Genomic DNA, 24,764 nt, shown 5'->3' with positions numbered 1-24,764 from the left:
GTCTCTATGTGGGTTCCCTACTAAGGGGAGCAGGAGCCTCTCTAACATGGACTCTGTTACCAGCTCTTTGATCACTTTCTCCTGGTGGGAGGGACTTGCCAGGCCACAGAGGAAGATGACTGCAATCTTAATGAGACTTGATAGGCTAGTGTCACATGGTAGGGAGGAGAGCTTCCCCTTTCTGAGGACTAGGAGAGGGGGAGGGGCAAGAGGAACAGAGGGTAGGACAGGGAGGAGCAAGGAGGGGAGCTATAATCAGGATATAAAGTGAATAAATTATAAAAAGAAATAAATAAAAAGAAAATCCAAATGTATCTTTAAATGTTATGAAAAAGTCTCACTGAAAGTAATGGTACAGAAAAAGACTGCTCACAATAACTTTGGGAATTAATGCAATCTGTAAAGTTCCACATTTAACTAAATTTTCTAAGACTATCTATTAGTCCTGTGTTCTCATTGATTAAATTATTTTCCATGTGAGTTTCTGTTTAGCACTTTTAATGCTATTATATGTAGGTTGTGAAATTGAATAACTGAGGGAGCAGGCATCTCACAGAATAGGTTGCAGACAAGTAGAAGAGGAAGAGTTTATAATGATCCTTGGTGGAATAGGAGAGAAGTGAAGACATCGTAATTTGTACAGTATAAATATGCATAAAATCATATGAACCAACATGCAGACACATACCCCCTTCTGTTTGCTCAAGAAGGCTTTAAAAGAACATGCTACAGCAACAGATTTTGGTCTCTAACACCATTTTTCAACAAAAAAGAATGAAATCTCTTTAGAGAAATAGTTGATGGTTAGCCTCAACAGAAAATATCCTCTTGGTTGCCACCATAATTAGACAGAAAGACCCTTGTACTGAAGATACTACACATTGTGATTATAGAACATAGAAAAAATCAATTTGAAAGAGCAGCAAAACTGGGCCATCAGTCCAAGCCTGTTGTCATAGCTACTTGGGGTGCTTAATGCAGGAAGATTACAATGTTCAAAGCCTGGCTTAGCTACACAATTGGTTCAATGCCTACTTTGGCACTTAGTGAGACTCTTGATTCAAAACAAAAAGCAAAGATAGGGCTCTGTGGCAGAATTCTTGCCTAGACAGAATACATGATGCTTTTGGTTCAATAGCAAACCAACAACAGCAAAACAATAAATTAAGTAAACTGCAATATCATGACAACTTTGACTATTTCCAGAACTAGAAAGGTGATACATATATTTAGCATAATCAGCATTGAGAAGAGGGCATGAGGCTTTCAGGCAAACTTCTGGGAGAAAAGTAATGCACAGAATATGATATTTGAGTTAGAATGACTCAGATTTAAACAGTGCCACTGTGGCAGGTTTATTCAGAATTAGACCAAAGATTAACAAATTAAAAAAAATCAGTTTCCTTACCTATTAACAAAGTGAACATAACTGACCTCCAGTTCTGCCAAAAAGATAATTTTATGAATATTCAATAGCAATAACAAACATCAATGTGGCATTGGTATGTTACATATCAGATTGTTGTAAGTACTTTATGTAAATTACACTGTTTTAATTTTCCTATCCTCCTATTTCCTATTCTCCTATAAAGGAGAAAATGTATAATTACATTATCTCTGATTTACAAATGAGAAATTTGAGGCATGGCTACATGGAGTAACTGACTTCAGTCAAACAGCCAGGTAGTTGTTAAATCTGGCCTAGCCTCGCCTAGATCTAGCTGGCCCTCGTTTCAAATTTAATAAATTATAATAACATAAATTTTTTACTTCTTGTCTTGGTCAGTAATCTATTGCTGTGAAGAAACACCACGAGCACAGCAACTCTTATAAAGAAAGCATTTAATTAGAGCTTCTTCATAGTTTCTTAGGGTTAATTCATTATCATCATTTCAGGAAGCATGGCAGCACACATGCAGAAATGGTGCTGGAAGAAGTAGCCGAGAGCTGTGTCCTAATCCAGTGGCTGACAGAGATTCTGGGCTTTGCACAGTTCTTTGAAACCTCAAAACTCAGTCCACTTCTTCCAACAAGGCCACACCTCCTAATCCTTTCAAATTTCCACTCCCTGGTGACCAAGCTTTCAAGTCTATGAGCCTGTGAGAAACATTCTCATTCAAACAACCACACCCCTCCAACCACCTTAATTCCAATCCATCACATTAATACTCAAAGTAATTTTCCCCCCTCCAAACATGGTTTCTCTGTGAAACAGTCTTGGCTCTCTGGGAACTCATTTTGTAGACTAGGCTGGCCTCGAACTCATGTAAATCCTTCTACCTCTGCCTCCTGGGTGCTGTGATTAAAGGAATGTGCCACCAATACCTGCTGTCAAAGAACTGTTAAGAAAGAAAAAACTACCAGCCTATTGAGTTAGAGGGGCAAGAACATCACTGATGGAAGGTATCTGTTGCTGTCAATATTACTTCACCAGTGAAAACGGTAAGCAGCAATTTTCCTAACTAGTGCTTTAAGACCCTAAACGTGTGGAACGCATTCCAGCCACCAAGTAACGTCACTTAGTAACTTTATAGCAGAGCTATTCCAAGAAAAATTAGTTATGATAAATGGCTAATTCATTAGTTTATCACCAATTAATGGTTCCCAAATAGACATTTCAAATCAAAACAAACTGAGCATGCAGGTTGATATAAACAATAACCAATTTTTTAAAAATTATTTATTTATTATGGATACAGTGTTCTGCCTCATTATAGATGGTTGTGAGCCTCCATGTGGGTGCTGGGAATTGAGATCAGGGCCTCTGGAAGAGCAGCCAGTGCTCTTAACCTCTGAGCCATCCCTTCAGCCCAGCAACTAATTTTATAGTCAACAACATAAAGCATCACGTCGTATAAAGAATCTGCAGTCCGTAGCCATTTCTGGAAAGCTACAGTAGTTTAGAGTTCCTGGTGATGGCTAAGCCTCTGGGGTCATCCCCTCCAGGCTCCTCACTGGCACTTACCAAGTGCAAAATGCCCTGGAAACAACACTTTCAGCCTGACTTTAAATGAACCAAATTTGTAGAAGAAGTACAGAAGTACATCACTCTTACAAAGGCCTTTAAGACAGAGAAAACATGGATGAATCTTCTGTCCTCCGCACCTGCCCTTCCTGGTTATTGTGAGAGTGGATACTTAAGAAGAACAGTCTGGAGCTGTTTTTTTGTGATATTTAATGAATAACTGATACTTCGTGAAGCAGCAAGCTTTATGTTGATATAAGTCATCAAATGAATTCATGTACAACACTCATGTGTCTGCCCTTCGACCCTCTGTGGTATCTTTTTTCAGACAGCATATCTCAGCAATTAAGTCACACATTGAAATATCTGCAACCCCCATCAAAACCTGTTTAAAAAATCAAAATATCATAACTACACTGATATTTAACTCATTAGAGCAAAGGATGACACAGCTGGTAATTTCTCTCCCTTAATTCTCTACATTCTTTCTGTCTCCCTCCTTATAGTGCTAGCTAAATCCAAGCCACAGGACAAAATGTTCAAAACAAACACAGCACAGGCCCTTATGAGACACACCTCACTACACCACTACAGCATAATTTTCAATAAAATATGAAATGTCCTGGCTTACAAGGAGCACAAGAATATTTTTACAACTAATGCAAACTAAAAATAGGCTTTGCATATCATTGCCTTAAAATATTGACTTTTTTCAGACTGCTAAAATTAGGCCATATTAGCATTCAAACGACATTATGAGCCAGATAATGCCGTAATTTGACACTCAAAGCCACAAGCAGAGAGGGCACCATTCACGCCTATCTCCCCTTGCAGAAGGGCCTCTTGGGAAGACTCTGCTGTCGCAACGACTATTAGGACTCCAACTAGGAACACAATGCAGTCAGTGTTCCTAATTTGGAAAACATGCGACAGAATGTAGAAACAAGTAGTTACTGATTTTTAAAAAAATGTTATCTGTGAACATTGTTTTCTCATTGGGAGAGGGCCAAGAACCAGGATTTGGTAAGCAACTGTTTTTCAGGCCTTCAGATCAGGAAGTGATGGAATCAACACATGATGAAGGCATTATTGGCCATCCACTATGCCATAGATTCTCACCTGAGGCATAAAGAAACAACGAGATTCCAAAAATGAACTGAATTATGTTCACTTCAAACGAAGAAATAAAATAAAATAAGTTATATAAGAAAGTAGGGCTACATGGCAGCTCAGTGTCCAAGTGGGTTTGCTACTAGTGAGAACAGGAACTGTCTCTGACATCAACTCAGTGGCCTGCTCTTTGATCACCTCCCCCTGAGGGGGGAGCAGCCTTACCAGGCCACAGAGGAAGACAATGCAGCCAGTCTTGATGAGACCTGATAGACTAAGATCAGATGGAAGGGGAGGAGGACCTCCCCTATTCGTGGACTGGGGGAGGAGCATGGGAGAGAAGAGGGAGGGAGGGTGCTATTGGGAGGGAATGAGGGAGGAGGCTACAGCTGGGATATAAAGTAAATAAACTGAGCTCCACAAGGAGACCAACAGAACCAAAAATCTGGGCACAGGGGTCTTTTCTGAGACTGATACTCCAAACAAGGACCATGCATAGAGATAACTTAGAACCCCTGCACAGAAGTAGCCCATGGCATCTCAGTGTTGAAGAAGGTTCCCCAATAATAGGAACTCAGTGGCTCTGAGTTGAACCGTGAACTCAGTGGCTGGCTCTTTGATCACCTTCATCTGAGGAGAGAGCAGCCTTACCAGTCCACAGAGGAAGACAAAGAGGCCACTTTTGATGAGACTTGATAGACTAGGGTTGGGTGGAAGGGGAGGAGGACCTCCCCTATCATTGGACTTGGGGAGGGGCAAAAGAGAAGAAGAGGGAGGGGGTGGGATTAGGAGAGGATGGGAGAGGGAGCTACAGCTGGGATACAAAGTGAATAAACTGTAATTAATAAAAATAAAATTAAAATTAAAATAAATAAATAAGTTAAGTAAAGAATACCAAAAAATAAAAGGAAAAAAAAGATATTGGGGCTGAACAGGTTGCTGCTGTCATGTCAGCTATGCGGAGTACTCTCACACACCAATATCTTCAAACCCTTCTAGAAGCCAGTTCAATTACAGAACACAGTGCATGGCTCCCCTTAGTAAATGCTGGCATCTTCAAGGTACACAATCCCTAGGCCTAAGCCCAAGCATCGCACCCAGTATATGACAAGTTTCATTGATATGCTACAACAAGTGCATCCCAGAAATAATAAAATGTAACCTTAAGAAGAAAGAAAGACCTTATGATTCAGGCAAAGATAAAAGGCAGAGAAATATGGATTATATCAGGCTAATACTAATATCATATAAATATTTGAAAACATTTCCCCAGAATGTAAGAACCTGTTATAATGTTTTTGAGTTTACAAGTAAACGGTTTGTTTGTAATTCACATTTAAATATTTTCATGGGTGTAAAATTAAACACCTAATAACAAGGTCTTGGTCTCCAATTACCATACTCTCCAAATCTCAAGAGAAAATGAAACAATGATAACTTTACTTCCCCTTCCCCTCATATTCTCTGTCAACCATATAAATATATAGTTAATATACCGAGTACATTAGCAGTACACTGAAGAATTCTTGAGACATCTTCAATTTCCTCTTTGTTGGAATGGTCTGCATAGGAGCATCTGTTAGAGATATTGTGGAAATTTTTTTCTGCATCCCTATAACTAAGAAGAAAATAAAATTAGCATATGGGGAATTTTTGAAAGCATTTGCAAATGCACTCACATCTACATCAAGTGCGTACAGTTTATGCTTTCAGGAAAACCATTTTTAAAATAGTTGATTATTTAAACATAATTCTGTCATAAGCCACTATTCCCATTAATACTAACAGTACAGGACTATATCTAGAGGCAACTGTTAATTAGAAAACTGTTAATTAGGTAGCTTTCATAGTACCAGAAATTACAATGCAGGCTGCTGGGAGAAAAAAATCAAAAGTCTTATCTAGCTGTGAACTCTGTGAGCTACAATAAAAACCAGCATGGCAAGACATAGCCAAGGTGCCGCAGTAGGATGAGTGTTACAGAGTAACCAACTGCTTTCTGTTATAGCACGAGACAAAATTCATGCCTGGTACTGTAATCTGGCTAAGAACTCAGAACTGGGAAACTCACAGAACCCAGGTGTGAATGAATCTACTATTATTATTTTGCTAAGTGAAGGAAGTATCAAACTGACCTCTAAATTTGTATTTCAACACTTGTAAAGCAGTAAAACTGCCAAAACACACTAGAAAAGTTTCTTTTCTTCCAGTGAAAAAGTATAGCGTAAAATTGTCAGGTAGTTAGCCAAATATGGGGCATCTATATCACTCACCCAAAGATGTAGGGAATCATTGCAGAGGAGGAGTGTTAGGGTATGCTGTGTGAAGATGTGTCTGTGTACCTCCCTACCTACCCTGAGGCATTCTTAGATTATCTTTAATAAGATCTGACAGGGAGGCTCCCAGGAATCTACGGGGTGACACTGAGACTCCTAGTGGTGGCGGATATGGAGCCTGAAAGCTCCACCTTCTGTAACCACCTGAGACATCCCATTGAGGGAAGGGGAAAACCCGCCCATGCAATTTTCAACTTAAACTTTGTCCTGCCTACAAGGAATGTAGGGATAAAGATGGAGCAGAGATTAGAGGAATGGCAAACCAATGACTGGCCAAACTAATACCCACCTCATGGGAGAGAGCCAACCCCTGTCACTATTGACACTCTGCTGTGCTTGCAGACAGGAGCCTAGCATAACTGCCTTCTGAGAGGCTTCATCCAGCAGCTGATGGAAACAAATATAGAGTCCCACAGCCAAACAATAAGCCAAGCTCTGGGAGTTTTGTGGAAGACTGGGAGGGTCAAGGAAACCACAACTAACCTGGGCCTATGGGGGCTCACAGAGACTGAAACAACAACCAAGGAGCATGCATGGGCAGGACCTAGACCCCTATACATGTGTAACGGATACACAGCACGGTTACCATGTGGGTCCCATCATAATAGTAGTAGATGCTGTGTCTGACTGTTCCTGCTCTTGGATCTCATTCCCCTAGCTGGGCTGCCTTGTCTGCCCACAGTGGGTGAGCACACACTTAGTCCTGCTGTGACTTGAGGTGCCAGGGTGGGCTGGTACCCCTTACGAGGGAGGGGGCTTCTCTTAAAAGAAATAGTGGAAATGGGGGTAGAGGGTGTGAGGGTGGAAGTGGGTGGGGAGGGGGAAAGTGTGGTATCAGGCTGTTTAAAATTAAATAATATATTAAAACTTTTTAAAATTAAAATTTTACAGCCAGTAGCTGGACAAGAAGTGAAAGGCAGGACTTTCTGGTAGAGAGAAATAAACAACGGGAAGAAGATAATAAAAAGCAAGATAATGAAAAGCAAGCAGGCATGACTGGTAGACCATGTGACTATAAGCAGAATATCAGATGTGAATATAAGCAGAGAAGTAGACTATGTTGTAAAGGGATGTAAGCAAATTAGTTTGTTAGAGAAGCTGGGAGATAACCCAAGTCAGACTAAGCTTTTGAAATATATAAGAATTTCCCTGTCCATATTTATATAGCAGGTGGGTCTGTAAAATCCAGAGACAACTGATACCCAATGCAGGTCTTCCCTGAAAAAAAGAGCTTAAATTCAATCTTACAAAGATTATTGAGGCCTTTAAAGAGCAAATTAATAAATCTAAAGAAATTCAAGAAACTACAATCAAACAATGAAAAAAAGAAATAAAACTATTCAAGACCTGAAAATGGAAATAGAAGCAACAAAGAACACAGACTGAAGAAATCCTGGAGATGGAAAACCTAGGTAAGAGAACAAAAATACAGGTGCAAGCATCACCAACTGAATACAAGAGATGAAAGAGAGAATCTCAGGCATAGAAGATACAATTGAGGAAATTGAAATATCAACCAAAGAAAAATTTAAATCTAAAAAGTTCCTGGCACAAAACATCAAGGAAATCTGGAACACTATGAAAAAAACCAAACCTAAGAAAAATAGAAAGAGAAGAAAGAGAACATTCCCAACTAAAAGATCCAGTAAATATTTTCAACAAAATCAGAGAAGAAAATTTCACCAATCTAAAGAAAGAGATGCCTATAAACATACAAAAAGCTTACAGAACACAAAATAGATTGGAAAGAAAAGACAATGCTCCTGCCACATAATAATAAAAATACTCAATGTATGAAAAAAGAGAGAATATTGAAAGCTGAGAGAGGAAAGGGTCAAGTAATGTTTAAAGGTAAGCCAATCAGAATTACAGCCAAAATCTCAACAGAGACTATAAAAATTAGAAGGTCCTGGGACAGATGTCTTATAGTCTCTAAGAGACCACAGATGACAACCCAGACTACTATATCCAGCAAAACTTTAAATTATCATAGAGGAAGAAAACAAGATATTCCATGACAAATCCAAATTTAAACATTATCTATATATATACAAATCCAGCCCTATGGAAAATACTAGAAGAAAAACTCCAACCCAAGAAGATTAACTACACCTAAGAAAACAGTGGAAATAATTCCATACCAGCAAAAGCAAAAAAGGGGACACACACACAACCATCATCAACATCAAAATAAGAGGAATTAACAATCATTGGTCACTAATACCACTCAGCATTACCCCACAAAAACGACACAGGCTAACAGAATGTGAAAATAGCATCTATTACTCTGCTGTATACCAGAAACACACCTCAGTATCAAAGGTAGACATTACTACAGTGTAAAGGGGTGGAAAAAGTTTCCAAGCAAATGGAACCAAGAAGCAAACTGAAGTCGCCATTCTGATATCTAATAAAATAAAATTTCAACCAAAATTAATCAAAAGAGATGAGGAAAGATACTTCATACTCGTGAAAAGAAAAATCCACCAAAAGGATGTCTGAATTCTGAATATCTATGCCCTAAATGCATGGGCACCATATTTGTAAAAGAAAATTACTAAAGCTTAAATCACAAATCAAAGACCACACATTAATAACAAAAGACTTGAACACCCCAATCTCACCAATGGACATGTCATCTAGACAGAAACTAAACAGATAAATAGTGAAACTAAACATGTTATGAATCAAATAGACCAAACAGATATCCACAGAACATTTTACCCAAATACACACAAAAAACACCATACCTTCTTCGAAGCACTTCACAGAACCTTCTCTAAAACTGACCACATAGTCACTCACAAAGCAAGCTTCAATACATACAAGAAAATTTAAATAACCCCTTGTATTTTATCATATAACCATGAATTAAATTTAGACTTAATCTACAACAGAAATAACAGAAAGCCTATGCATGGAAACTGAACAACTCTCTACCTAATGACCACTGGGTCAGGGAAGAAATAAGAATGAAATTAAAGACTTCCTAGAAGTCAATGAAAATGAAGGCTCAACATGCCCATACGTACAGGACACAATAAAAGCAGTACTAAAAGTGAACTTCGGAGCACTAACTGCCTTAACAAAAAAATTAATAAGTGACTTAACAACAAACCTGAAATCTCTAGAATGAATGAAAGAAAATGAATCCAAAAGGAGTAGATAGCAAAAAATTTTCAAACTCAGGGATGAAATTAGAAATAAAGAAAACAATACAAAGAGTTAATGAAACTAATAGTTGTTTCTTTTCAGAAAAATCAACAAAAATGACAAACTCTTATAAGTCAGGTAGAGAATGTCCAAATTAGCAAAACAAAAAATAAAGGGAGGGTACAACAATAGACACCAAGGAAACTCAAAGAATCATTAGATCTTGCTTCGAAAACCTGTACTCCACAAAATTGGAAAATCTAAATGAAACTGATGAATTTCTTGACATATACCACTTCCCAAAGTTAAATGAAGAGTTGGTAAACAATCTAAATAGACTTATAACTCCTAAGCAAATAAAAACAGCTATTAAAAGTCTCCCAAACAAAAAGAGCCCAGGGACAGATTCCACACAATTCTACAAAACTTTCAATGAAGAGCTAATACCAATACTCCTAAAATTATTTCACAAAATAAAAACAGAAGATACATTCATTTTATGAGACCACAGTCACCCTGATACCTAAATCACAGAAAGACTTAACAAAGAAAGAGAATTTCAGACCAATTTCACTTATGAACATTGACAGAAAGAAAAATACCTCATGAATCTGAAAAGCTTCCATAATGCAAAGGACACAATCAAGAAAACAAAATGGCAGCCTACAGAATGGGATAAGACATATATTCAACATGAGGCTGATATTCAAAACATATAAAACACTCTAGAAACTAAACACCAACAAACAAAATAACCCAATTTTTAAAATGGGGTACAGATCTAAACTATCAACAGAGGAATCTCTAAAGACTGAAAAGCCCTTAAAGAAATGTTCAACATTTTTTAGTGGCCAGAGAAATGCAAATCAAAACAACTCTGAAATTCTAACTTACACCCATCAGAATGATTAAGATTGGGGTGTGGGAGGGGAAAGGGAGGAAGGGAAGGGAAAAGGGATAGGGCTACAGCTGGGATACAAAATGAATAAAATTTTAAAAAAGGGAAAAAAAAGAATGGCTAAGATCAAAACCTCAAGTGACAGCACATGCCAGCAAGGATGTAGAGCAAGGGACACACTCCTCCATTGCTGGTGGGAATGCAAACTTGCACAATCTCTTTGGAAAAAAATCTGGCTATTTCTCCGAAAATTGGAAATAGTTCTACCTCTATACACAGTTATACCAGTCCTGGACATCCCAAAAGATGCTATACCATACCACAATGACATTTTGTCAATCATGTTCATAGCTGCCTTATTTGTAATAGCCAGATGCTGGAAACAACCTAGATATCCCTCAACTGAAGAATGGATAAAGAAAATACGTTACATTTACACAATGGAATACTACTCAGCTATTAAAAACAAGGAAGTCATGAAATTTGCAGTCAAATGGGTAGAACTAGAAAATATCACACTGAGTGAGGTAACCAAGACCCAGAAAACAAACATGGTATGTACTCACTTATATGTGAATATTATATTATCTATGGATTACCATGCTACAGACCCAAAGAAGATGTATCAAGGAGGGCCCAAATGGGGATGGTTGTATCTGACTGAGAAAGGGAAATAGAATAGACATCTGGGGTTCATGCAGGGAGGGAACAGTGTGGGGTGGGGTGAGGTGAACAGGAGAGATCAGTTATGTGAAGGACAGAGTACTGGTAGAGAGAACTGGAATCCTTGGTGGTGGGGGTGTCTCTGGGATGAGCTAGAAACCTAGGACAATGGAAACTCCCAAGAATCTGTAAGGGTCACCCTAGTTTAGACTCCTATAGTGGGGGATACGGAACCTAAAACTGTTACGTCCTGTAACCAGAACAGACTTCTGATGGAGAGATTGGGACACCAACCTAGCCACAAATCCTTCAACTCACAATTTCTCCTGCCTACAAAATATGCAGGGGTGAAGAGGGAACAGAAACTGAGGGGATGACCAACCAGTGACTAGCCCAGCTTGAAACACATGCCATGAGATAGGGCCTAGCCTTGACACTATTAAGGATATTCTGCTATACTTGCAGACAGGTGCCTGGTGTAACTCATCTGAGAGGCTTCACCCAGCAACTGATGGAAACAAATACAGAGATCCACAGCCAAACATTATCAAATCTTGAGGAATCCTGCGGAAGAGGGGAAAGGAGGATTGTGGGAGCCAGGGTGGCCAAGGACACCACAAGAAAACCCACAGAATCAACTACCTGGGTCCCTACAGGCTGCCAACCAAGGAGCACGCATGTCACTGCCCTAGGCTCCCTGCACGTGTGTAACAGCTGTGTAGCACTGCCCTAGGCTCCCTGCACGTGTGTAACAGCTGTGTAGCACTGCCCTAGGCTCCCTGCACGTGTGTAACAGCTGTGTAGCATGGTCTTCTTATGAGACTCCTAACAGCAGGGGCATGGGCCATCTTGACTGTGTTGCTTGTTTTGATTCCTTCACCCTAACTAGGCCGCCTTGGCTAGCCTCAATAATAGAAGATGGACTTAGTCCTACCAAACCCTGATATGCCAAGGTGGATTGATATGCCATGGACGGCTTCTTTTTTCTGAGGAGAAAGGGAGGAGGGAGGAGGAGGATGGGAAGGGGACTTGAGGGAGAAGGTCTGGGAGAAGAGGAAAAGAGGAAGCTGCGATTGAGATGTGGTCTTTTCTGGAGTACCTGTGAGGAACTGCATGACTCAATGCCTTTATAAGCAGAGAGAGGCTAAGACTTCCCTGGTGGCTATGAATGACATAAGAATTGAGGACAGCGGCAGCCAAGTGTTTCACATTCTAAAGGGCTGACCAAGAAGACCAGATTGCTTATTCAGATGGTAAGCTTCACTCCAATTATGTTGACACTCATTTTTAAAATAAGGAAACTAAAGTGCAGAGATTTTAAGGAATCTTCCCACAATTATTTGATAATAAAATGTGGTTTGAAGTCCAATGTGTATTACTTCCCAAAATCTGAAGTTCATAGTTCCACGTAGATAGAAGAAAAGGCACACAGAGGTGGCATAAAGCATTAAAAAAGAAACTCCACACTAACCAGGCATCTCTCAAACTTAGTTCCTTTTAACCCTTTAATTGAATCCTGCCCATTTCCTATGGGCTCTGCCTGTTTCTCACTATTCTTCCCATTCCACATTGCCAAATGTCTGTTCCTTATTGCGCTCCCTTCACCAGCACTGATGTCTTTCCCTGGGGACCTGAGTTAAATAGTCACTAACATAACAAAGCACAGGCTCTATACCTTTATTCAGAGTAGGCAATGGGAATCAAAGTGTGTTATACAAAAAAGATAATAAAACCAGAATATTTTACAAAGGGCTCACAGACATAGAAAGCTAACAATAAATGTGAGACTATGCAAGTAAACTGGTGTACTTTATGGTAAAGAGTATCTGATAACTAAAACTACAAAATTTATAATTACAATGCATACAGATATTATTCTCAGGCCCTCAGGTTATAGCTTTACCATATAAAACTTTTTAGTTCACTATACTCCTTAGAAGTCTACTCACACACTTCTAGATTATAATTTCTTCCCTCTCTACCCATATTTCTAAAAGTTAGAAATATGCCTACATGCCAACCACTAACAAAAACAAAGGGATATGGATATAAGCAAGATAAATGAAAAAACAAGGGAGTATCAGATAGTGACGATGATCACTATGAAATTTTAGGTGATAGTATAATAGAAGTGGCTGGCTTGAAGAGGTCAGAGATGGAGGGCTGCTTTAGGGCGGGAGCTTAGGAAAGACCTCTCAGAAGTGATAGCATTCTAGCAGAGGCATACACATAAAGAGTAGTGCGCAGACATCTGCATACAGAACATTCAAGAAAATAGTATAAACTCTGAGACTAATCTTGAGAAAACTGAGAAGCCAACAAAAATTGGAATGAAATGAAAAGAGGGAAAGGTAGAAGAGAATAGACTATAAAAAGTAGAGGCCAGATGACCGAGAATTCAGATTGTAATCTGTCCTACTGGCTATGGATATAATGATATTTCTAAACTGGCAGCATTAGAGTGACCTGATGATTTAAAAGAAATGTTAATCTACATCTCTCTTCATATAGATGAAATTAGCAACTCTGGTGGCACAAGAGCATTCATCTTGGCTGTTACTTTGTCAGAGTTGAGATAGTCTCACAGTGTAGGAAATACACTGTGTGGAAAATATCCTCCTGAGTGTGTCTATAAGATGCTTCCAGAGATGATGGACATGTGTGTCAGTGAACGGAACGGAAAAAGCCACCTTGAGCATGGGTACCATGGTCTAGCAGGCAGGGACAAAAGGGAAAGAGGCTAGCACACTCTTCTGTGTGCAACTCTTCTTAAGCAGATTAACTTCCGCTGTTGTCACTGCTACAGACTTTACACTCCACATTCATCAGCTTTTAAATCTCAACTTATGCCACAAGCTCTCCAGGAGAGCTACTGGACCTCTGTCTTCCCACTGGGACCTCACTGCTGTCTTTGTTCTGTAGCCTCCAGCTTCTTGGACTGGGAAGCTAATGTTTTCACTCCAGTGTGTGACCAGCCACTGTAAGACTATTCAACTTCTGATCATAAAAGCCAAACTGATACATTGTCTGTTGGGTGTCAGTGTGTGTATACTTGTACATACATATGTAACTCCAAGTAATTCTAATGCACATTCATATTTAAGAACCACTGGTTTCAAACAATTTTAAAATCATTTTTCTATGGTAAAAATGAGACATTGAATAAAAGCCAGAAAATTAGATCAAAATCTCTCAGTAAGATATGATGATGATGATGATTACAGTAGAGAGAAAGAGATTTATCACACAGCATGAATAAATTATTTTAGCATTCATTTTGCCAACACAATTGATCTTATGAATAAATACATGAACAAGTGAAAAACTAATGCATAGAATAATCGTCTGTGACAGAGAGGTTATCTATTCCATAACAAAAAGGCTCCATCTTTCTCATGATCATTCAAACAGATGTTCCTTGGGTTCAGTGCTAGGTTTGGGGAGGCAGCAAAAAGCCTCCATGAGTCTCTATTGGCAACAGGTATAAGAATTCAAGGAGTGGTATATACTACCCTAGATATTGAAAGGTAAAACAGGTAAAAGTGCAAAGTTTTAAGAAAAGAAGAAGGAAATAGAAAGGCCAGTGTTTGAGGCCATGTTCAGAAATTAAAAAGAGCTCATATAGCTTGGAAGGGTGGTACATGCCTGTAATCCCAGCACTCAGAGAAGCAGAGCTGGGTGGATTGCTATGAGTTCAAGGCCAGTGAGTCCAGGACCCTGGCTTGAAGAAAAAAGAAATAGATACATACACTGTCATCTCTCCTATGTTAGCATCTCAATCTGTGGTATCCAAAAGCTAAATTACTTCAAGCTACGTAATTTACAGAAAGTAGAAAAAGAATCTTTTTCTTAGCCATATCCCTCCAAAAGTATGGAAAACAATGATTGTTGTCACTTGTCCTCCATTGCTTGAAATTTCCTTAAGTGTAGGAAACACATCACTTTTCACAGTTAGAAATAAAAGGCCCTAAACTGTGTGCTTCACAACACACAGGTGTGAGCACATTAGTCCCAGTGTTAATGGTATGTGTTCTTCTCCTTCCTCCAGTTTGTAAAGAGAAATAAAGAGCAGAAAATCTCAATGTCAAAAAAAAAAAGCTGAAAAGGTAAGCTATATAATGAGAGAAAAGTGGAGATAAGGGAAGACAGGGACAAGAAAGACAAACACAATGAGACTGTAGCCATTAGCTTTTTAGTCTCCATCAATATCACGGCAAAGGAAAGCATTAGTGGTCCAGATCCTAGATGCCAGCCAAGCAAACATGTTGATAGTTCTATTTTAATCAAGTTAGACATCAAGACATCTTTTATACTCAGGCTATCCATAGTCCTTATATTGTGTTGGACAGAATAATCAAAACTAAGTAAAGATCATTTAGCAAAAAAAAGGGAATCCTCCTAGGCCATGTCAACATACATAGAGAGGACAGTTAAGGCAGTTAGATAAGGGAACTCCATCCCACCAATGGCCAAAGAATTCTTTATTGATTATCACAACGAGGTTAATTATCTATTTCAGTGGTAATATGAGTCCCTCTCCCAGTTTTTCCTGAGGCAGTTTGGTTCACAAATGAGAACATTTTAACAATTATTTGATTTCACAGTAAAATAATATTTGTAATTCCAAAAACAATACTTTGAATTTGATAACTGGCATTATCAAAAAATATTTAAAATAAAAACAGTTATATAGCACTTACCACAGTGAGAAATTGTTTTAAGGATATGAACTAAGTTAACCTACACAGCATATTTTAAGGTAGCAAACTCAATGACAGTGATTAATTTTAAAATTAAGACTGATTTTATTTTAGAATGTACAAGAAAAGGTTAACTTGGCATTCTTTAGCTCCATTAGGATAAAGTATTTTAAATCACTAATGGCATCAAATTAAAAGCCATCTCAAGTTTAAATATGTTTCTCATAGCACTGCACGCCTGAGAATTAATGTGTCAAAGTTTCAAAGCAATTCCCACTTGACAATCAACATAATCATCAAGTGCTTAAAGTACATGGTATTATGCTGTACTGAAATCACTTTCTTTTCTCTTTCTGTTTTATTTTTAATCACATTATATCCTAATAGCCCCAAATGTATTCCTGATCCCCATAGAGTAAAATGATCCTTAATAATATTTCAGGAATTACCAGGAATTTTGTCTCTTCACAAAGACAAAACTTTGCAGCCCACAGAGAATACTAACAAGTTATTGTTTCTAATGAATATTGAAATATGAAAAGCTAGATTACTCAAAAAAGTAAAGTTTTGGGTATCTGCCAAACTGTCTTTACTATAGGCAATCGAAAGTGACTTTAAGCTTATTTAGAGTTTTCTGTGTGAAAATTACTTTCCCTGAAACCCTATCACTTAATCATGATGTCTAATCTTTGATTTCATTATTAACATACACATTACATTTTATTACAATTTCTCTGTTCTGGTGAGCTCCTGCTTTCTTGCTTTTTGACATGAAGCATTTTAATACACACAATTATCAAAATCATTTAAAGAAACAGGGACTAAGAGAGAAAGCATGCAGTATGTGACTCTGGCTAAACCAAGGCTATGCTTAAAGTGTGCTTTCAGCCAAACTATATGTAAGGATTCCAAATCACATTCAAAGCCTCCCACTTGGCATTTTAAAAGTTGTGTGATTCAGTCCTTCAAATGGAAGATAAGAACATGAGAGAGGGAAAGTGTGAGAAAAACAACAAGAAGATTGTATTTTTCATTTAAAAGTATCAAACACCATAGCCTATGGCAGCTCAGTATCCAAGTGGGTTCCCTAGTAAGGGGAACAGGGACTATCTCTGACATGAACTCAGTGGCTGACTCTTTGATCTCCTTCCCCCCCCTCCCTCCCCAAGAAGCAGCCTTGCTAGACCACAGAGGAGGACATTTCAACCAGTCTGAAGAGACCTGATAAGCTAGGGTCAGGTGATAGGGAGAAGGAACTCCTCTATCAGTAGACTTAGAGAGGGTCAGGGAGGAGATGAGGGAGGGAGCGTGGAATTGGAAGGGAATGAGGGAGGGGCTACAGCTGGGATACAAAGTAAATAAACTGTAATTAATATAAAAATTTAATTAAAAATAAAAATAAAAGAAACACAAATAAACCAAAGGATTTGACTTCAAAGTACTCTCAGTCCTAGCCTGCATGTGAAGAAGCTATAAAGCTGAATTCAAGAGCACACTAACTTACAAGCTCAGCAGCTTTGAGTTTGTTCCATCAATAGCCAAAACCATTTATACTCACCCGATAACTTGATGTTCATAATACTGCAACGTCCTCTTGAGAGTCAGGTTTATCATCTGAGGCTACAGGGTAATAACAAGAATGAAAACACATTATTAGCTCATTAGTGTAGTTCCCACTCTACGGAGTATAGAAGGATTTTCCTCATAAAAGTTGACACTACACTGCATTAATGCATTTTGAATCTGGCCATGTGTTTTCCCCAGAATGACTAGAAGAGGCAGTCAGCAATTGCTCAGTTTCCCAGTGTTGAGTACAATGTTATTTTCTGCCCCTCCCCATTCTTTTGATGAGATATTAATGAGTATTAAATAAAATATTCAGTGGCTACAATAGAGGGTTTGGAGCAATGGGCAAGGGCACTACAGGAACACCGCTTGCAGCCCTTCCCAGGTGCTGTGTACAATCCCTGTGAGATAATGGATGTTCACACCTTTATTTGTTCTTTTATGTTGTAATAAGACTTTCAAAGGTAGTCTGGAAGGAACAGTAAATTGAGTTAAAATTTTCAGCTCTATAATTACATATTTTAAGCTTAATGAGCTTTTTTTTATTAGTTTTGCATCTAAAAGAACTCACAAGATGGGGTAAGATGGGAAGCAATGGCCCATAGTCCATCGGCAATACTTAAAGTCAGCTCAACTTCCTGTGTGCCCCAAGAGAAAACAAGCAGAGGATTGTTCTCACGTCTCTTGGAGGGGACAGTAGCACTTTGGATTGCCCTCTTCATGTCTTCAAAAGAGAACTTCATAGCTCATGAATGAATTATATAAGCTCTCCCAAAAACAGGTCAAGATAGTTTATTAATCCTAAATCAAGAAGTTACTCTCAGATTTATCTGAGGAGTAGGGCCCCAAACTTGGAAAATATATACATACAAGTGAATGGGATACAAACCTCTCAGAACATTAATTTTATTAAAATGTTATAACAACTAAATCTCAAAGGCAAAAGAGTGAATCTTTAAAATAAAGGTGTTACCTAAATTCTTACATTTATATCCATTGATTGTGCAACTCCCAACAGAAAATAGACTGTTGAGAGTGTGCTCAGCTCTAAATGAGACATCTGTATTATAGCCCCAAACCACAGGCTCAAAGGTGATTGTGAAAGAGGGAACAAAAGATGGTAGGAGCCAGAAGTAGTGAAACGGTATTTGCTAGCCATGACAGGGCTGTTGCACATGTGAACAGAAAGCAGCTCTGATTCCCTGCACAAAACCTGCCGCAGATTAAGCCAAACAAAATCCCAGCATGAGGAAAAAGGGGCTCCGCCCCTGTCTGAGTAGCTATTGGCACTGATGGCTGCTGGTGGAGAGAAAGTCAATTTTCTTCAGGGCTGTTGCTCGGAGGCTGCCCATGCTCCAGATGATCCCACACCCATAAGCATAAACTCTACATGAACTCAGTGAAGTCTTGTGTTTTATTTATTTGTTATTTTAAGTATATAAAGTTGGGAAGGAAAGTGGGGAGAGGGATAAGGAAGGGATTACATGGGGGGGAAGATTTGATCAAAATTTGTTATATGCATAGTTAAAATTCTCAAACAATTTCTCTTCACTATAAGTTTCAAAATATTTCTGTTCACTATAGCCAAACAGAAATAAAGCCATTAAATGCTTAGCACACTGCTGAGCTATTACAGCAAAGATACATTTTTGGGAATATGGCAATAACATGGATCTTCAATACTCAAGCACCACTACAGTTTGGTAATGTCAGAGACTACTCCTACATAATTCTACAAAACTAAAAAGGCCGCTGGTCTAAAAAGCCAGTGCCACGCTGGCTGCCAGAGAGAGAGTTGATAAATACCAGTTTCTTCATTCTAATCTCTCAAAGTGAATCTTAATGGCATATAATTTAAGGGAGACACAAGACATCTATGCTAATTTTTACTTGGACCCAGCACACACTCATATCTGTATAAAATATGCAGGATAAATTTGGTGATCTTCTACCTTCAATCCTTCAGCACTCTCCTTTTGTCAGAAGCAGTTGTTTTAAAGCCAGAAGCTGAGTTTAAAGCAATAAAATAAAACAGGAGTACCCACGGAGACACCTAAGAGTATGTCTAGCTGAAAGTACATCCCACTGCACAAATCTAACACCTTAGACCTACTCCTGACCTAGACAAAGCAAGGCACAGATTAAGTTTAGAAAAAATCAGACTGCATAAACTCAAAGTGGGACACTGTGCCCACTTCCCCTTCTCTGTTGGGATTTTGTCTGTCTGAAACCTGTGCATTCTTCCACAGTTTTTGTGAGTTCATTTGTGCGTCAGCCCTGTTGTATTAGAAAGACGCTGTTTCCTCTATCACTTCTGCTTCTTCTGCAGAGTTCTTCATTTCTACCAGATTGAAAAGATATCAGACTACTTCAGAGAGTTCTACTAATCAGGGGAGAAACAAAGCAGAAAAAATAGAATGTACCTAAGAAAGAAAAAAATTTCTCCTGAACCAAGAAGTCCTAAAGCATTTTGAGAAATCAAAAAGAATGAGGTGGCTGCTTCAGTGCACATGAAAAAAAGGCTCACTCTCACAACCAAGTCATGGCCAGCCAGTCACTGGCTGAAGGCCCCTGGGAGAACTCTGGCGCTGGACTGACAGTTTCTAGCCTGAAATAGCTTTCCCTTTGACAGGGAATGTCACAGAGGAATTCCCCATGTCCAAAGCATGGAACAGAAAGCAAGAACTAGAGAACACAGAGAACACACCACCAGCCGCTACTAGAAGGATCTTATTCGTCCAAAAGAACATTTTCCCCTACACTGGGAATTTCTACGCCATTAAAGGGTACATGTTTGTGAAAGGATAAAAACTGCTGGTTAAAAAGCTGACTTTTGCCCCTCTTCCGATGTCTATCCTGTTTGCCTTTTTGAATGATTGAGCATCTTCCCCAGAGTCCTTCTTCTTGCTTACCTTCATTAAGTGTACAGATTTTAGTATGTTTATCCTATATTATATGTCTAATATCCACTTATAAGTGAGTATGTCGCATGTTTGTCTTTCTGTTTCTGGGATACCTCACTCAGAATGATCTTTTCTAGTTCCCACCATTTGCCTGCAAATTTCACGATTTCCTTATTTTTAATTGCTGAGTAGTATTCCATTGAGTAAATGTACCACAATTTCTGTATCCATTTCTTAGTTGAGGGACTTCTGGGTTGTTCCCAAATTCTGGCTATTACGAATAAACACTGTGCTGACCCCTTGGTATTTCCCAGAATATGGATTCACTTCTGTTTTCAGCCTTCATTTTATGGCCTCAAGCCAAGATGTTGTCAGTGAGAGACATCGTCACGTCGTCCTATGGGCTTTCTGTCTCAAATAAACATCATGAAATGAAGGTCTGTCAATATATCCTTTATATGGGTGGCTTCTGCCTCAAAGTGTGAGACTACTTCTTCATTGAGTCTTCACTCTGGTGGGACTGAGAAGACAGCTCAGTGGGTAAACTGCCTACCAAGCAAGACTTGACGACACACCCCAGTTACTGAGGAGTCACTGTGAAAACTCGCTGGCCAGCTAGGTTCCTCTGAACTAGGAAACTACAGATACAGTGACCCCTGTCTCAGATAAAGTAGTCAGTGTCCGAGTAGGACAGATGACTTTGATCTCGGGCCTTCACACATATGTCTGTACCACACACACATAGACACACATGTGCTTGTACCACACACATATACACAGACATGCACACATGCCTATACCACATACACTTATATACATGTCTATACAACATACATACAATAAGCCTGAACCGCACACATGTACACACACACAAACATGCACACTGCTTATAACACATACACATAAACATACAAAAACACATGCCTGAACCACATACATACACATATGCCTATACAACACATACACACATATGACTGAATCACACAAACACACATATTTGATTGTACAACACACATATGCCTGTACCACATACATACTCATGCCTACAACACACACACACACGATTGTACCAAATATGCACAAACACCTACACGTTTGTAACACACAAACACACACAAACACACATGCTTGAAACACGCATACGCACAAAGATAAATTTTTAAAACATCCTTCACTAAATGCTCATGTGCGCTAATGATGCAAGTCAACATAACAAGACAAGACCGATGTCCCTCTAACATATTCTTCTTACCTTTCAGAATCCGTTTAGAGTATCGTTAATAGTGTCAGGGACTGGCTCTCTTTGTAGAGTGGGGCTTGGGTCGGGACAGACCTTGGTTGGGCATTCCCTCAGTTTACACTCTCTCTGTTCTATTTTTGTTCCTGCAGGTCTTGCAGGCAGGGTAAGCTTTGAACCGAAGTTTTGGTGGGTGGGTTGGTGTTCTCCCTCCACTAGCAATCTTGTCTAGTTAGTGTCCTCTTCAATCTCCATGACCCTTGCCGCCAGGAGTGTCAGCTAGAGTCCCCCTCATATCCTCCAAGAGGCCTGTTCTGACTTAGGTCCAGCTTGTCACAGAGATTCCCCCACCCACAGTTTCTTTTTTCCCTGCCCCCACTCTCCCCACGTCTGATCTCCACTCTTATTTACCTTGCCTACCTGTGCCCTTTCTTCAACCACTACTGTTGGTATAATGTTCTTGTGGAATGTATACAATTTACCTTTGTTCATTCAAATACTTATTTCTCTGTCCCAATACCTGGTTTCAATCTGGATATTTCATTGTGATGTTTGTCTCAAGTTTGTGTAAACATGCCACCAATTGTTCTCTGTATTGTCAATAAAACAACCAGCCACAATGCTGAGCAACACAGAGAATGGGGTGGAACATCCGTGTCTGGAGGGAGGAGAAGGAAGCAAGTGGGAGTAGTAGGAGAGGAGCAGAGATCAGGAGGAGAGGACTTGGAACCACAAGGAGAGATGGACTGGACCTAAGGTATGACTAAAAGCAAGTACAGTTGGTAAAATCTGAATGGTAGGAAACTATGTGGGCTTGGAGGTATAGGATGGAGTAATCATGCCCAGAATTGTGCTCTAGGATAATTAAGTACATCCTAGTTTCTGTGCGGTGATTTGGGTATACAGCTGATAACCACTGATTAACTAAATGATAAATCAATGATAAATATTAATAACATTAAAACAAATGGTGTACCAACATGTGGCAGAATTTACAATAATCTAGCAAGAACTTACATAGAAAGTAAAACTATAGAACAGTTTTTTAGTTGTTCCTTAAAAACAAAGCAAAGGCAGTTCCTAAACTAGGAGCTCACAGATTCCTGAGTAGACATAACCCCTGCAGAGCAGCAAGGCCTCCAGCAGGCTGCAGAAAAACAAAAATTGATACATAAAAACTCCAGACAGGCAGTTTCTTCAGGTAGAAAAAAAAGTGGCTCTTTAACAAGGAAGATTCTAAAAGTCAGACTTTGCTAGCCAAGGCAGAAAGCAAAATCCCTTGCCCGTCTGAAACAAACTTTTGTGGACGCTCCAGTCAGGGAGGCAGAAAATAATACCTCTCCCTGGAAGCAGGAGCCAGACAGACTGAGAAGCCTCAAGCATCTGAACGGGTAAGGTCTGAAAGAGAGGCTGAGTCTAAGAAAGCAAAGTCCCTAGGGAAAGGTTTTGAGATTTAAAAAGATATTTTTCTATGTTGAAAATGGAGGAAGACACAATGACACAGTGCTTCTGGATACCATTTGAGTTTGTTTCTCTTAGCATACAAATAATTTTTTTCACTGACTATTTCAGTTTTGTATATCCTTTTGGGGAAAGATTAAGATAAGACGTGGAGAAAGAAGAGACTGAAAAAATAAATGCTAAATTAAAGGCCATGGAACAGAGGTTGGGGGAATCTCTGAATCAAAATAGCCTTCAGAGCAATCCAATCTGGTACTTACAATAACTCTAAAAGAGGTGGTTCCAGATGAGAAAAGTCCACAGAGGCTTGAGGATGTTACAAAATGGCAGCCATTCAGATGCTGGAGAGAAAGTCTTCAGCTAAGGGCCAACTTGGTCAGATGGATATTGTATGTGTATCCTTAAGTTTCAGCCACTAGATAAAGGTCTATATGCTAAAGTAGAAATGCAGATCCTGTTTAGTGCTGTCTTGGAACAAAGTCATATAGTGGCTGGTGTGCTCCATTTTACAGAGTTTGAAGAACCGAAATACATGCACCATGCCATAGATTCATATTCAAAATTCCAGTGGGTGGGCTTTTGCCTTAAATTATGGAGAGCATGACCCTAAGGTTACACATTTGTTAGAGATGGTGAATGTTTTGGAGATGACCTTGCAAACTGGGGCTGATGGTCCCTCAGCATGTGTATCCGTTGAAATTCAACAATGTTTTAGACATTATGACATGAAACCTGTTACAGATATAACTTGTAATCCTGTAAGTAAAACAATTCTGAAAATATCTAACAGTAATTTTTAAAAGGTAGTCATAAAGCAGAAGGAAAATGTAATATTTTCTCAAATAGATTAAATGATGATTTATCAATTTTAAAATGTTTAAATGAGGTAAGTAGCACACCTGCTAGGACACAGTGGAATTTAGAAAGGACTGCTGAATTAGAGCAGCATAGAAAGGTCCTAATTCCAAAATGGAGAACAGGGAATGTGCTATGCTGGGGAAGAGGTTTGTGTATGTTCATACAGGAGAAGAGAAATTATGGGTTCCATCTAAACTAATAAAAACCAGATATGACAGTGGAAGACCACCAGAAGATCTTAGTCACACATAAGAAGAGAGAAATCGAGGGGACTACAGGGGCGGGGCAAGATGGCGGCGCCGGGAGGACTCTCATTCTGACCAGCAGTACAGCAGGATCGGCACAGTGACCAGCAATCAGAACTCTCCACCATAAAACACAGGCGATTGTGTTTCCCAGGTGAGAGGATACCCCACGGTGGGGGATTCAATCAGCTTTTAACTCACCCGGCTAAACCTCGGAAGAGATCCCGGTTCTGCCAGATGCTTGGTCGCGAGCCCCAGCCCAGAGCCACACACCAGCGTGCTGTGGTCACGGTCCCATACTGAACCGTGCGCACCACACTATCAGAGACTGGAATTTTCAGTCGGGAGATAACCCCACGGTGCAGGAAACGATTGGGACAGACCTTAGGTCACCCAGACATCTCCTGGAAAAGACTCGGGTTCCACAGGCGCCCCAAGAGCCATCCCAGAGCCAGAGCCGGGAACCCAGGCTCCAGCACAGAGCCCTGCCTGCGCGCCTGATTCGCTGCCTCAGATAGAACTGTGGGTCCCAGGGCACCAGAGACTGAGTCTCACTGTCGGGTGCAAACACACGGAGAGAAACGGCTGGTCTGATCTCAGAGCACTCAGCCAACACCCCCACCCTGAAAAGGTCTGGGGGAAATTACCCAGTTTAGGCAGACGCCCAGG

General features: G+C 39.5%; 1 protein-coding gene across 2 annotated transcripts in view; it reads right to left on the bottom strand.

Moving 5' to 3' along the window:
* The window catches only part of Gucy1a2 (guanylate cyclase 1 soluble subunit alpha 2), a 267,897-nt gene that overhangs the window by 210,281 nt on the left and 32,852 nt on the right, over positions 1 to 24,764 (bottom strand). For both annotated transcript variants that reach the window (XM_060372667.1, XM_060372666.1), the window contains exons 2-3: positions 17,384 to 17,445; positions 5,572 to 5,693 (exon numbers count right to left, since the gene is read on the bottom strand). In XM_060372667.1, coding sequence (XP_060228650.1) covers positions 5,572 to 5,693; positions 17,384 to 17,439 — 178 coding nt within the window. In that variant the 5' untranslated portion in view covers positions 17,440 to 17,445. The remainder of the gene's footprint in view (positions 1 to 5,571; positions 5,694 to 17,383; positions 17,446 to 24,764) is intronic.

This window comes from Meriones unguiculatus, chromosome 19, assembly GCF_030254825.1.
Source record: "Meriones unguiculatus strain TT.TT164.6M chromosome 19, Bangor_MerUng_6.1, whole genome shotgun sequence".
Classification (NCBI taxonomy): Eukaryota; Metazoa; Chordata; class Mammalia; order Rodentia; family Muridae; genus Meriones; species Meriones unguiculatus.
The sequence above is the reverse complement of the archived record's forward strand: the minus strand, read 5'-3'. Positions and strand labels throughout refer to the sequence as shown.